The sequence below is a fragment of the Microtus oregoni genome, unplaced genomic scaffold (genome assembly GCF_018167655.1).
Source record: "Microtus oregoni isolate MIOR12 unplaced genomic scaffold, Mior012 000004F_ref0000308, whole genome shotgun sequence".
Taxonomy (NCBI): Eukaryota; Metazoa; Chordata; class Mammalia; order Rodentia; family Cricetidae; genus Microtus; species Microtus oregoni.
The window spans coordinates 36,825,563-36,837,624 of NW_024543063.1; the positions used below are offsets into that span (position 1 = coordinate 36,825,563).

The 12,062-nt window shown below is 51.8% G+C and overlaps 1 protein-coding gene across 1 annotated transcript in view; it reads left to right on the forward strand.

Annotated features, from left to right (window-relative positions):
• Positions 1–231: 231 nt before the first annotated feature.
• Positions 232–12,062, forward strand: part of Pkd1l2 (polycystin 1 like 2) — a 74,958-nt gene continuing 63,127 nt past the window's right edge. Inside the window, exons 1-5 of the mRNA XM_041650525.1 lie at positions 232–532; positions 1,258–1,422; positions 1,875–2,060; positions 6,539–6,649; positions 10,996–11,143. Coding sequence (XP_041506459.1) covers positions 232–532; positions 1,258–1,422; positions 1,875–2,060; positions 6,539–6,649; positions 10,996–11,143 — 911 coding nt within the window. The remainder of the gene's footprint in view (positions 533–1,257; positions 1,423–1,874; positions 2,061–6,538; positions 6,650–10,995; positions 11,144–12,062) is intronic.

The window sequence follows — 12,062 nt, forward strand, 5'->3', positions numbered from 1 at the left end:
TTTCTCTGGAAGCAACTGGAATATGAATAGGTTTTCAAACAGGCATTGAACAGAGTCGTGTGAAGCCAAAACACAGACACATTCATCCCGAGTCGTTTGTCTCATAAACAAAAGAGTTATTATTTGCTGCAGAGAGGGACCGGAAGATGGACGGTGGGTGCTTGTGAGGATGGCAGAATATGAAGCCACGAGGAACAAGCTCCGTCCTGCAACTCCTGCAGTGGTCTCAGGATGAGCACAGCCAGTGTGCTGCTCCTGGGGCTCGCACTGAGCGCTGGGGCCGCTGGGGCCAAGTTAGAAGGAAGCCATCTCTGCTTAAAGAGCCAGGTGTTCTTCAGAGATGCTTGCTATGAATTCGTGCTGCTCGGGCACACCTTCCATGGGGCCCAGGGCTGGTGTGAAGGGCACGGAGGCCATCTGGTCTTCATTCACGATGAAGACACCCAGCAGTTCCTGCAGAGACACATCACTCAGGACAGGAACTGGTGGATTGGACTCACGGGAACTTCGGCACCCAATGAGACCGTGGCTGGTAGGTGCTGTGTAGCGGTGTCTGATGGAAAGCTTGTGCCAATAACTCTTACCGCTGCTTCTCACCCAGAACCCCACAGGGCAAAGGAACACGTCTGAATTTTCGTGCTCAGGAGACCTTTCTCTTTGGCTGTTTGGTAGATCCTGTAAAATAATTCAGGGACAGTAACTAGCACAGAGAAGGTCTGAAAATGTGCTTGTACTCCTCTCGTTCTGGGCTCTAGGCTCTCTAGAGCACGGCAGAAGCCCTGGGGAACCTAAGGCAGATACAGATGTGTTTCTCTGAGGGGAAACCCTTCCTGGAAGGTTGTGAGTCTTACACTTAAACAGTTCCAGCCATCTTCTCAAGGCTCTAGAAACTTCTGTATGAACTCAACCCATGCCCAGACACATCTGCAGACACCCTGCCCAGGAGTCATCTACCCGTGAACATCACGGCACACGCTGGGCTATGCATTTTGCCACACCTAGGTAGCATCACCTTTTACGTTTTTTTGTGATGGGTGTCTAGTTATGTCTGAGTGTTCAAAACCTGATGAAGAGAACACACCCATTCTCTGGTGTGTGAAAGAGAGGCATTCATTGGGCACCTATGGTATACTAGGAGCCAAGTTAGGGCAAGCCCTCCACAGAGACTGAGCACCTATGGCATACTAGGGGTTGATTTAGGAAGGCTAAGCGGGGACTCCTGCAGGCCAAGCCCTCCTGCACTTGTTCCCAATGCAGGCCCTGGTACCTGGCTGGATTCTACTAATGTGAACTACAGCAATTGGCAGGGAGTACAGGCCACACTTACCTCAGGGACCTGCGGCTACATCAGGAGTGGCCCTTTGTCTCAGTGGGCTGCCTTGAAGGACTGTACCCAGGCCTTTGCCTTCATCTGCGAGTTTGGTGAGCTGGTCCTGTGGGGGTCCCCTTCCTGTCTCCCTCTCCCCGCTTCCTGCCTGACTGCCTTCTTCTGCCTTTAGTCCCTGCTGCTTTAACCTTCTCTCTTTATTGACCCCCCATCTCTTTGAGTTTCTTGTGGTCTTTCGATCTCCTAACTCATCCTCTCCCTTGGGTCTCTTTTCTTTCCTCTCTCTTCACTGTCTGCCTCTCTGAGTCTCTCCTCTCCCTGTTCAGATGACTTGCTGGCTAGGCTTCGTCTGTCACCACCTCGACTGTTTGGGACTTCCTCCCTTTCCATCTCTGGGTCTCCCCCACCCCCATCTCTGCCTATACCACTCTCTGTATCTCCTCGGGTCTCTCCTCCTCTCCAGCTGACCCCACTACCACTGTGTCTTTGCATCTCAGCATCCCAGCCCAGTACGTGCTCCGAACTTGTCACCGTCCCTTTGTTGCAGGGGTCGGCCGCAGCCTGGCTTGTGAGGGCCACAACGCTACCATGCACTGTGGCTCGGGCGAGGTCATCCAGGTCCAGGATGCTTTCTACGGGCGCCAGACCCCCTATTTCTGCACCCAGGGCGTATGGCCTCCATCAGACCTGGAGGGGGAATGTGGCTGGGTCAGCGTCAAGGATGAGGTGGCAGGTAGGATCCCAGTGCCCCATAGCTCTGCCTGAAGCAGAGAACAGTTGCTGGTCTTCTACACACGTCAAAAGGTCCTGGAAGGGTCTGATGTTCTTCAGATATGGCCTGGGCCTCCTTCATGTGGGGAAGTCAGTTAGTCTCTGCCCATGGCACCAAGTTCTTGAACAGGACATTGAGGCAGGCCCACTATGGTCATCAAACCAGCTCCTGGAGCAGGAAGGCTTCTGATCCCCTACCTGTGTGGGTGCAGAGAACATCAACCTAGTTAACCCAATTTTTAAAGTTACAAAACCTTTCAACCCTACGGACAAGAGCAACGAGAACTGGATTGTGAGGCTTATGTCTGTAAACCTTGCAGCTGGGATATGGTGATAAGAGGATTGGGAATCCTTCAGCTACCTAGCAAGTTTGGGGCCAACCTGGGCTACATGAGACTCTGTCTCAAGCAAGCAAATCAGCAAAGAATAAAGACTATTGGGATAAGCTCCAAGGGAGCCACTTCCCACCTTTGTCAGATCTTAAGACCATGTAACATTGTAGCATTAGCTTAAGGTTTACTCATGAAGAATTCAGCATAGCATCAACATCGTAGGGCTCCAGCATGGCCTCCCGGACCACCTCCTGCTGGATTTTTGGTGTTTACCAATCATACACCTGGTCCTCAGTCCTCCCTTCCTTCTGAGCATCCCTAAGCCTGTGTGATCTTGGTTGTGTAAACAGCACTGTCTTCTATGTCATTCCACAGCACATTTTTTAACTGTTAGCTTTTTGCAGTGTTATGCCTAGTATTGTTTTGTTTTTGAGATGTGTGGCCCTCTCAGTTCTTCTTCTAGTTTATTTAGTTTGTTTCTTATATAACGCTCCTCCTCCTGGCCCAATCCCCACCCTTGCCCCTAGTGTAAAGGTCAGTGGATGATCTTAGGTGTCGTTTCTCTGGGTTCATCTCCCTGTGTCTCTTGAGACACAGTATTTCACTGGTCTGGACTCATGGACACTACATGATACTAGCCAGTGAGTCCCAGGAACCTGCCTGTCTCCACTTCCCCAGTGGTAGGCTTATAAATTTGTACCACTACACCCTGCTTTTTTATGTGGGTTCTGGGGGTTGAACTAGGGTTCTTGTGTTGATACAGTGGGCACCTCTGTGCCTGGGTCATCTCCCCAGTCCTTAGAGCAGACATTTCTGATGCCATCTCCTGCATATGTGGCAGTGTCTCCAGGGCTCCCTCCCTGAATCAGATTAAATCTCCTAAGAGTCCTACTTGCTCCATCAAAGGATTCAGCTGCAGGGCTTCCTGGAGCTTCCCGAGGTTTCCTTGTGAGGTCTCCAGATCCTCCCAGGACATCGGGGAATCTGCCGAGGTGACCACTGTCCAGACTCCAGGAGATGGGAAGGCAGGGCCTTCACTCCTCGGCTAATGAGGACACAGCTGCGCGTTGCCCAGCCTGGAAGCCCTGTTAACATGTCTCCTCTGAGGCTCTGTCTCTAACCAAAGACCTGTGATGATTGTGGGGTGCAGAGTACTCTCTGGGCCTCCTCCCTCTGGGGAGATCAAGTCTCTTCTCTCTTGGAATTCCCCCTGCTCCATTCCTCTTTCTCCCAACTGGTCTTCTACCTTATTGTCCTTGCCCCACCCCCAGAGCTGTCACACGGTAGAAAATACTGAATCAGCTTCTAGCTCTCAACCCCTCACTTCCGAGTTCTGGCACTCCTGAGCGGTGTCCTCCAAGATGGAAGTACCTCAGCTGGACAGGCTGAAGGAGGCTTCTTCCCGACAGCACGCTGCAGCTGGGCAGGCTGCTTCCCCAAAGGTTCAGCTGTAAGTTTTGAAAACATGGTCCCCACACCCCAGAGACAGCATCAGGACAGAGACCTGGACCCCACTGGGAAGCGTGAAAGAACCTGGCAGGGCCCCAATATCTGATTGCATTTGAGTGCCCGATCACTCAATCAGCCAGTGGCCAATAAACATTTATTGAGGTCCCATAGTGCCATGCACTACCCTGGGCTCTGTAGAGATAGGATGGATCAAAGAGCTCAGAGTCCAGCGGGGAGACAGATAAATGCTGCCATGGAGGGGAGTGAAATGCACTGTGCGTTGACTCATGTAAAACATGCTTGATACCTGCTACATGCCAGCTGTGTGTGGAAGACCCAAGAGTGCACGGAACATTTAAAATACTCCCTAGGCCTTTGGAGACTACCATCTAGGGTTACGGGTGCACATGGGAATATGTAACCAGATGGAGGGACATCACCAGCTAGGCATCCCTGGGAGTTATGCTGAGAGCTGGGGGCATGCTCAGTGCAGACTCTCTGCCTAGCATGTGGGAGACCTTAGATTTAATGATCAGAAACAGCTGCCACAGCTCCCCCACCCCGGCAAGTCGCAATTCAAAGAAGCAATACTTAAGTTTTGAGTTGGGTGCAGTGGCCTATGCCGACAGCCCCAGTAACTCAGGAAGTGGTGACGAGAGGATTGTTTGAGGTCAAAGATTAAGGTCAACCTAAACGTCAAAGTGAAACTCCACTCACCCCCTCTTCAAAAATACAAATCAGTCAGATGTGGTGGTGCACTCCATTAACCCCAGCACTTAGAGAGTAGAGGCAGGCGGGTCTCTGAGTTCAAGGTCAGCCTGATCCTACACAGAGAGTTCTGGCCCAGCAGCGAGGGCTACCTGGTCAGACCCTGTCTTAAAAACAGAAAAGCATAGAAAGGAAGGAAGAGAGGGAGTGGAGGGGAAAGGGGCAAAGGGGAAGGAAAGGAATGAAAAAAAAGGAAAGGGAAGGGAGGAAATCAATCAATCAATCAATCAATCAATGAACTATGTTAGGTCATTCAATAAATGGGTTTTAATCCAGTTTTCCAAAGTCCTGGAAGTTCTGAGAAACCAGACTGCTTCTTGCATGTCCCTAATCCCCAGAACTGTGGGTGTGACGTGCTGGGGCTCAGAAAGTGACACACGAGACTCAGGGACTCAGCAGATGTGTTTAAGGTCACACACACGAGCCCCTCTATCTCTGGACGGAAACAGAAAAGAGCTGGGAAGGAGAAGCCAGCCAGGGTCCGGATGTGAGCAGGGCAGCTTCGAAGCAGCTTGAGGAGGCCTCACTCAGGGATGAAAGAGACACTGCCGGCATCTGAGGACTGGATTCTGCCTCCGAAATGGTATTGGCTACAGTGTTTCCCAGATCCCCAAGAACAGCAAGCAGCCCAGCGCAGGCCAGCCCACCCACCCAGATTTCTGACCTTTAGAGCCAAGAGACAAGAGCCTGTGTTGTTCTGAGCCACTGTTTGAGTAGCCGGAGATGAACATGTGTCTTCCACATGTGCTTGGACTAGGGAGTCTGGGAAACGGGATTGCTGTAATGTGTGACAGAGTCAGGTGAGGAGATGTGTGGGTGAGTACAAGGACCCATTGACTCCCCAGAGGAGCTGAGAGGTGAGAGGCTACCAGGAAAAGCACAGGTGCGTGCCTGGGGACATGGGAAGGGAGTGTGCAAAACTACGGGAAGAAAGAATTCGGTGGTACAAGGAAATCCAGAATGCTGGGTGTGTTTCTGGAGATCCAGCCAAGGAGTCCAGAATCCCACCCCCAGAAATGTATGGAGAATACTGGACTGCAGTGGGGACCTGGAACTTGGTTGTAAAGCCACCCCAAGCTGCTGTGAGGGCTTGTGTGCTAGAAGACAAACAGGAAGGCTGCTGTCTGAGACCTTGGAGGGGCATGCAGGCAGCACAGTGGGAGGTTTGAGAACTGGAGAGATGCTAGACACAGAAGCTGGCCTGGTGGCATTGCTCACTGGTTCAGGATGCTGTGGTGTTGCCGCCTTGGACCACGCTGGACCCCGAGGTACATAAGGAAGGGCCCCACATGAAGAAAGAGGGCGAGCAGTGTCACAGGCATGTCAACACTAAGCCCTCAGACTTGGGGATCAAATAACTGGCATTTATTCTCTAACAAGTATGTAGGACAGAAACCAAAATCAAGGTATCAGCAGGGCCCCTGAAAGCCGTGAGAGAAGCCTTTCCAGCATCCTCTAGCTGTATTCTGGTGCTCCTTGGTGTCCTTGGTTTACGGGAGCATCATTTTCTGTCTCTACAAACTGTAGAACAGAGAACGTGGCCCCTAGGTTGTTTGGAACCCCATGATTCATATAGTGAAGACAGGAGGAATCCCCGCCCAGCATGGTGTCTGGAGACTGAGGCTGGGTAATGTGTCTTGCTGGCTAAACAACCTCACACACATTTAAATATGTCACACCTTAGAGAAAATACAGGTGACTTTCCGGTCCTCTTAGTTCTTAGCCCAGGGCTTGCAACGGCCGTGTAGTGGCCATGTGGTGAGTAACTGAGCGGGTGAAGTAACTCACCTGTGATGCTCTGCTGAGTTTATGTCCTCTTGTCTCCTGTCTCCGTGCTATCCTCTTGTCTCCCACACCGTTCCTGTCTCCGTGCACTGTGGATGCCTCCCAGGCCAGTGTCAGGGGCTGCAGGCATGCCAGGTAGCAGCAGATGGGACCTACTTTGGAGACCTGTGCCCCACCCAGGGCAGCTACTTGTGGGTGCAGTACCAGTGTCTGGAAGGTGAGTCTCCAACTGGGTGGGGCATGGGAATTTTCTTCTTATAACTGCTATATGCCAGTCGAGACTCCCTTCCCCACGTGTCAGATCTGCTGTGTGCAGACAACTTTCCCCACAACAGCTTCCCCGCGACCAGACATTCCTGCCTCCTGGCCTGCTCCCTTGGGGTCATTTGCACACACACACGCACACACACACCACACACACACCACACACACACACACACACTTCCTTTTAAAACCATTTCTTGAAGAATGATTTGTGTGTGTATGAATGCTTTACCTGCATGTATGTATGTGTGCCACATGCATGTAGTGCCTGCACAGAAGAGGGTGAGGATCACCTTGAATTGCAGTTACAGATGCTGCTAGCCCACCATGTAGGTGCTGGGAAATGAACCCAGATCCTCTGCAAGAGAAACAAGTGCTCCTACCCACTAAGCCATCTCTCCAGCCTTAAAATTAAAATATTAAAAATAATGAAATAACCCACATTATCATAATTTGCAAAAAAAAAATTACAATAAAGAAGGGAAACATTCTGCCCTTCTACTTGAAAGCCCTATTTCTCCTAAGGAAACACTATTAATTATTGTGAGAATGTTTTTCTCTACTTTTTAAAAATGCTTGTAGACATGACTATGAGTGATTATATATGCATTTTTAACTAAAATGTAATCATATAAGACATTACTTTACAACTTTACTTTTTTCATTTTATTTTATTTCCTGGATCTCACTCTGTAGACCAGGCTGACCTCAAACTCACAGAGATTGGCCTGCTTCTGCCTTCCCAGTGCTGGGATCAAAGGTATGCGTGGCCACCACTGCCTGGCTTTGTTTTCATCTTATAATATATCCCAGACTTGTTTCTAAGTCACTTCCTTATGCTTTGCATGGCTGTGTTGGATTCCAGCATTTGCCTGTGTTGGAGTTCCCTTACGTGTGGACATGTAGCCTGCTCCCAGTTTTTCTCGGTTTCTTTTCACACTGCAAAGTCCACCCTTGTGCACACCTCTTTTAAGAAACACTTTTAATCCCAGCACTTGGAAGGCAGAGGCAGGTGGATCTCTGTAAATTCGAGGCCAGCCTGATCTACAGGATAGGACAGGCTCAATAGCAACAGCAAAACCCTGTCTTGAAAAATTAAAACAAACAAACAAAGTCAACCCCCCCCACTTTGTTAGCTTCCTTCTGACCACGCTCACCCCCATTCTCTTCCCCTCCTTTTTCCCACCCTCTTTTGCCTCCCAAAAAAATCCCCTTCCACATTCAAGCCTTTACATTTTGGGGGAAGGAGCAGCTTGGTTTTGTGACCCAATGAGTTTAACCAGGGCCTTTGGTGTGAGCAGGGCTGTGGTGCTGTCCACTGAAGCACGGGCAACGCAACAGTGGCTATACCACCTAGGCGACAGTGTCTCCCCTCCCCCAGCTGCCTTCCTCTGTCCGTGGCTCCCTAGTAAAGGGTGGGGTTCCTTGAGCCTTCCCCCACCCTATGATTGGATGCTGCTCAGACCCAGTGTCGTGCGGGCCACTGCTGCCTTGCTTGACTATCTTGATGTGAATTTAAGATTATCTTCAGAGAAGAAAATAATCTTGCTGGTAGTTGGAACGCTAAGTGCATTTTAAGAGGGCTGGTAGACAGCACTAAATCACCCTCCTGAAGAGCTGCCTTAATTCACTTTCCTACACAGAAGGATGAGTACACCAGTTTCCCTTAAGGGTGAGACACTGCATTGTGCCATCCTGTGACAAATGACTCAGAAAAGCAACTTCTGTCCAGTGTGTGAGCCACAGGGACCTGCGGGGGGGGGGGCAGAGGGGAGGGGAAGATGAGTCAGAGCTGGCAGGGTTCCAGCGGCATCCAGCACAGCAGAGTTGAGGCTGGAGGAGGACAGGTACAGGAGGAGAGGGAGGCAGCCAACAGGCAGGCTTTACCCATGGCTTTGGTTGGCTGGTCTGGGTAAAACAAGGAGGCGAGTTTTCCCCTCTCAGTGGTAGAAAAGAGAGAGCAAATGCTTTGGCATCTCCTTCTGTTTGGTGGCTTTGATAGTGGACAAAGAGTGTCTTTTGTCAGTCACAGTGTGTCACTGAAGTGTGTGGCTTAGGGCAGATGTGGAGGGTGTGGTGTTTCATCCTGTCCCTGTGAACCAGTGTGTGCTGTCCAGAACTTTCCTCTGATTCATGAAGACAGAGTCATTGCCCCGCTCCCATACACAGGGATTCCAGCTCTACACTGAGCACCCCTCATAGGCCCCTCTGCACCCTGAGCTCCTCCTCATGGGCCCCACTGCACCCCGAGCACCCCCTCACAGGCCCCACTGCACCCTGAGCTCCTCCTCATGGGCCCCACTGCACCCCGAGCACCCCCTCACAGGCCCCACTGCACCCCCTCACAGGCCCCATGGCACCCCTTAACAGGTTTCACTTCACCCCCTCACGGGCCCCACTGCACCCCAAGCACCCCCTCACGGGCCCCACTGCATCCTCAGAACCCCCTCACAGGCCCCACTGCACCCCTCATGGGCCCCACTGCACCCCGAGCACCCCCTCACGGGCCCCACTGCATCCTCAGCACCCCCTCACAGGCCCCACTGCACCCCTCATGGGCCCCACTGCACCCCGAGCACCCCCTCACGGGCCCCACTGCATCCTCAGCACCCCCTCACAGGCCCCATGGCACCCCTTAACAGGTTTCACTTCACCCCCTCACGGGCCCCACTGCACCCCAAGCACCCCCTCAGGGCCCCACTGCATCCTCAGCACCCCCTCACGGGCCCCAATGCACTCCTCATGGGCCCCACTGCATCCTCAGCACCCCCTCACAGGCCCCACTGCACCCCTCACGGGCCCCACTGCACCCCAAGCACCCCCTCAGGGCCCCACTGAATCCTCAGCACCCCCTCACAGGCCCCACTGCACCTCTCACGGGCCCCACTGCACCCCAAGCACCCCCTCAGGGCCCCACTGAATCCTCAGCACCCCCTCACAGGCCCCACTGCACCCCTCACGGACCCCACTGCACCTCCTCACGGGCCCCACTGCACCCCCTCACGGGCCCCACTGTACCCCCTCACGGGCCCCACTGCACCCCTCACAGGCACCACTGCACCCCTCACAGGCCCCACTGCACCCTGAGCACCCCTCCCAGCTGAGAGTGAGAGCCTGGTGGCTTGCACCTCCCTCCCTAGTCTTCACACTCACAGTGTAGTGCCCAGGCACGGGAAGGTGGCAGTGCACAGGTTAGCAGAGGGCTGTGTGGAGCCCCAGCTAATTCTGCTTCTCTCACCACCCCCACCCCACCCCTCCCCAACTTTTGAAGTTCAAGTCTTGTAAAGTTGAATATGAAGGCTGCCTTAACCAAATGGATTTTCTTGCAGGAGCGTTTGCTTTAGGGGCTTTAGCGATCGTAAAGTAGATCTGGATCCCGGGTGTCCTGGTTAAAAAAATTAGGGTGCATTGTGCAGCTGCTGAAAAGGGAAGCACAGCTCTAGGACTGTCACACAGACCCATCTCTGACACATTAGCTTAAAAAGTGCCCCGTGCTGGAGAGGAAACAGCTTGTACCATCTGTGCAAATAAAGGAGCATGTGTGTGTGAGCGTGTGTGTGCCTGAAGCTCTCTCTACAAAGCAGCCCAGGTGGTGGCAATGGCTGTCACTAGGCAGCAAAACACAGGTCTTGAGGGCTGTGTGTGCTTCCAAGGACTGTCACCCTGTAGGTGGAGTGCTTGCTTCTTATGTGAGAGGCCCCGCGTTTGATCCCCAATGCCACAGATATAAACCAAATCGTAGTGGTGCATGCTTGTAACCTCAGCATCCAGGAGGATCCAAAGTTCAAGGGCATCCACAATTATGTTTGAGGGCTCGAATATATAGACCTTGTCTCAAAAGTAAAATTAAAAAAAAAATTAAATGTAAAAAGCCCGAGAGATGCAAACTGTAGAGGCTCTTGCAGCCTGATGACCTGAGATTGATCCCTGAAGGCCACATGGTAAAGAGAGAGAACTGATTCTTGCAAGCTATACATACATGAACATGCATGTTTGTGTATGGGCACATGCACACACGCATACGCACACATACACACACTAAACAAACATATAAATCTTTCAAAATAAAAGTAATCAGAAGGCAGAGGCAAGTGGATCTCTGTGAGTTTGAGGCCAGCCTGGTCTACATAGTGAGTTCCAGATCAGCCAGCGTTATGTGAAGAGACCCTATCTCAAAATTAAATTAAATTAAAAGCCTTATATAAAAATAAAGGCCACATGGGTAGAGGAAGTGAGTCTTGAGCAGAAACCCACGTCTGTGAGTCACAGATTCACAAAGCATCTTGCTTGGGTCTGCAGGCCTGCGGTTGGTGGCGCCCAGTGAGAGCTTCGTCTTCGACAATGTCACCATCTCCCTATTGTGGCTCCTTTCTCCCTACACTGGAAACCTGTCCTGTGTACTCAGCATGGGAGATGGCCACACGTTTGACCCCTACTACCCTCCCAGGTAAGAATGACCTCTGATCCTTAGTGAAGGTTGTATTGATCAGCTTTGGCTGCATGACCAGCCGCCTCCAAACCTAGTGACTGGATCCGTTCTTTTCACTTCTCCTGGTTCTGGGATGGGCGGAGCAGACTGCCTGGCTGGGCTGACCCTGCAGGTGGCCACTCACCAAGAAAGGCCTCACTCTCTCACCTGTCCCTGGGTCAACTGGATGTCAGCCGAGGGCCTGTGCTGTTCATCATCACAAGGCTGGCCTGGGCTTGATCAGGGGGCTTTCCAGAACTGAGAATTGAGTGTTGTGAGTGATGTCGAGCTCTTTTCTGTCAGAGCAGGGTGACAGATAGCTCAGCAGTAGGATGCTGCCGGGCATAGTGTGTTCAGGCTCCATCACCACATTGGGAGCCATCTCCACCTGCCTCTGACCACCTGAGCTTTGTCACAGGGTCCTGGTTTGCATCATAGTTCAGCCACCATCACCCCCCACCTCCACCCCCAGTCTATGTGCCTTGGGCTATGTCGTTTCTCTCCAAGCCTGAGTTGCTTTGTCCATGAACACAAGCCAATAGGGCTGGTGATAGCTCAGGGGTAAAGAACCTGAGTTTGGTTCTCCAGAACCCATGTAAAAAAACAAAAGACAAAAACCCAGCCAGTGGTCTACCCTGTCATTCCAGGGTCATGGAAGCAGACACAGGAAGATCAGACTACCCTACTTGATGAGTTCTGGGTTAATGAGAGACGCCTGTCTTAAAAAAAAAAAATAGGTGAACAAGACCTGAAAAATGACATCTGAGGCTTTCCTCTTACCTCTGCATGCGCCCACATACACACGTACATGTGTGCACGCATGTGTGTGCACCCCAGGCTGTCCCTTGAACTTCTGATCCTCTTGCTCATACCAAGGGCTTGAAATTATAGGTATGAG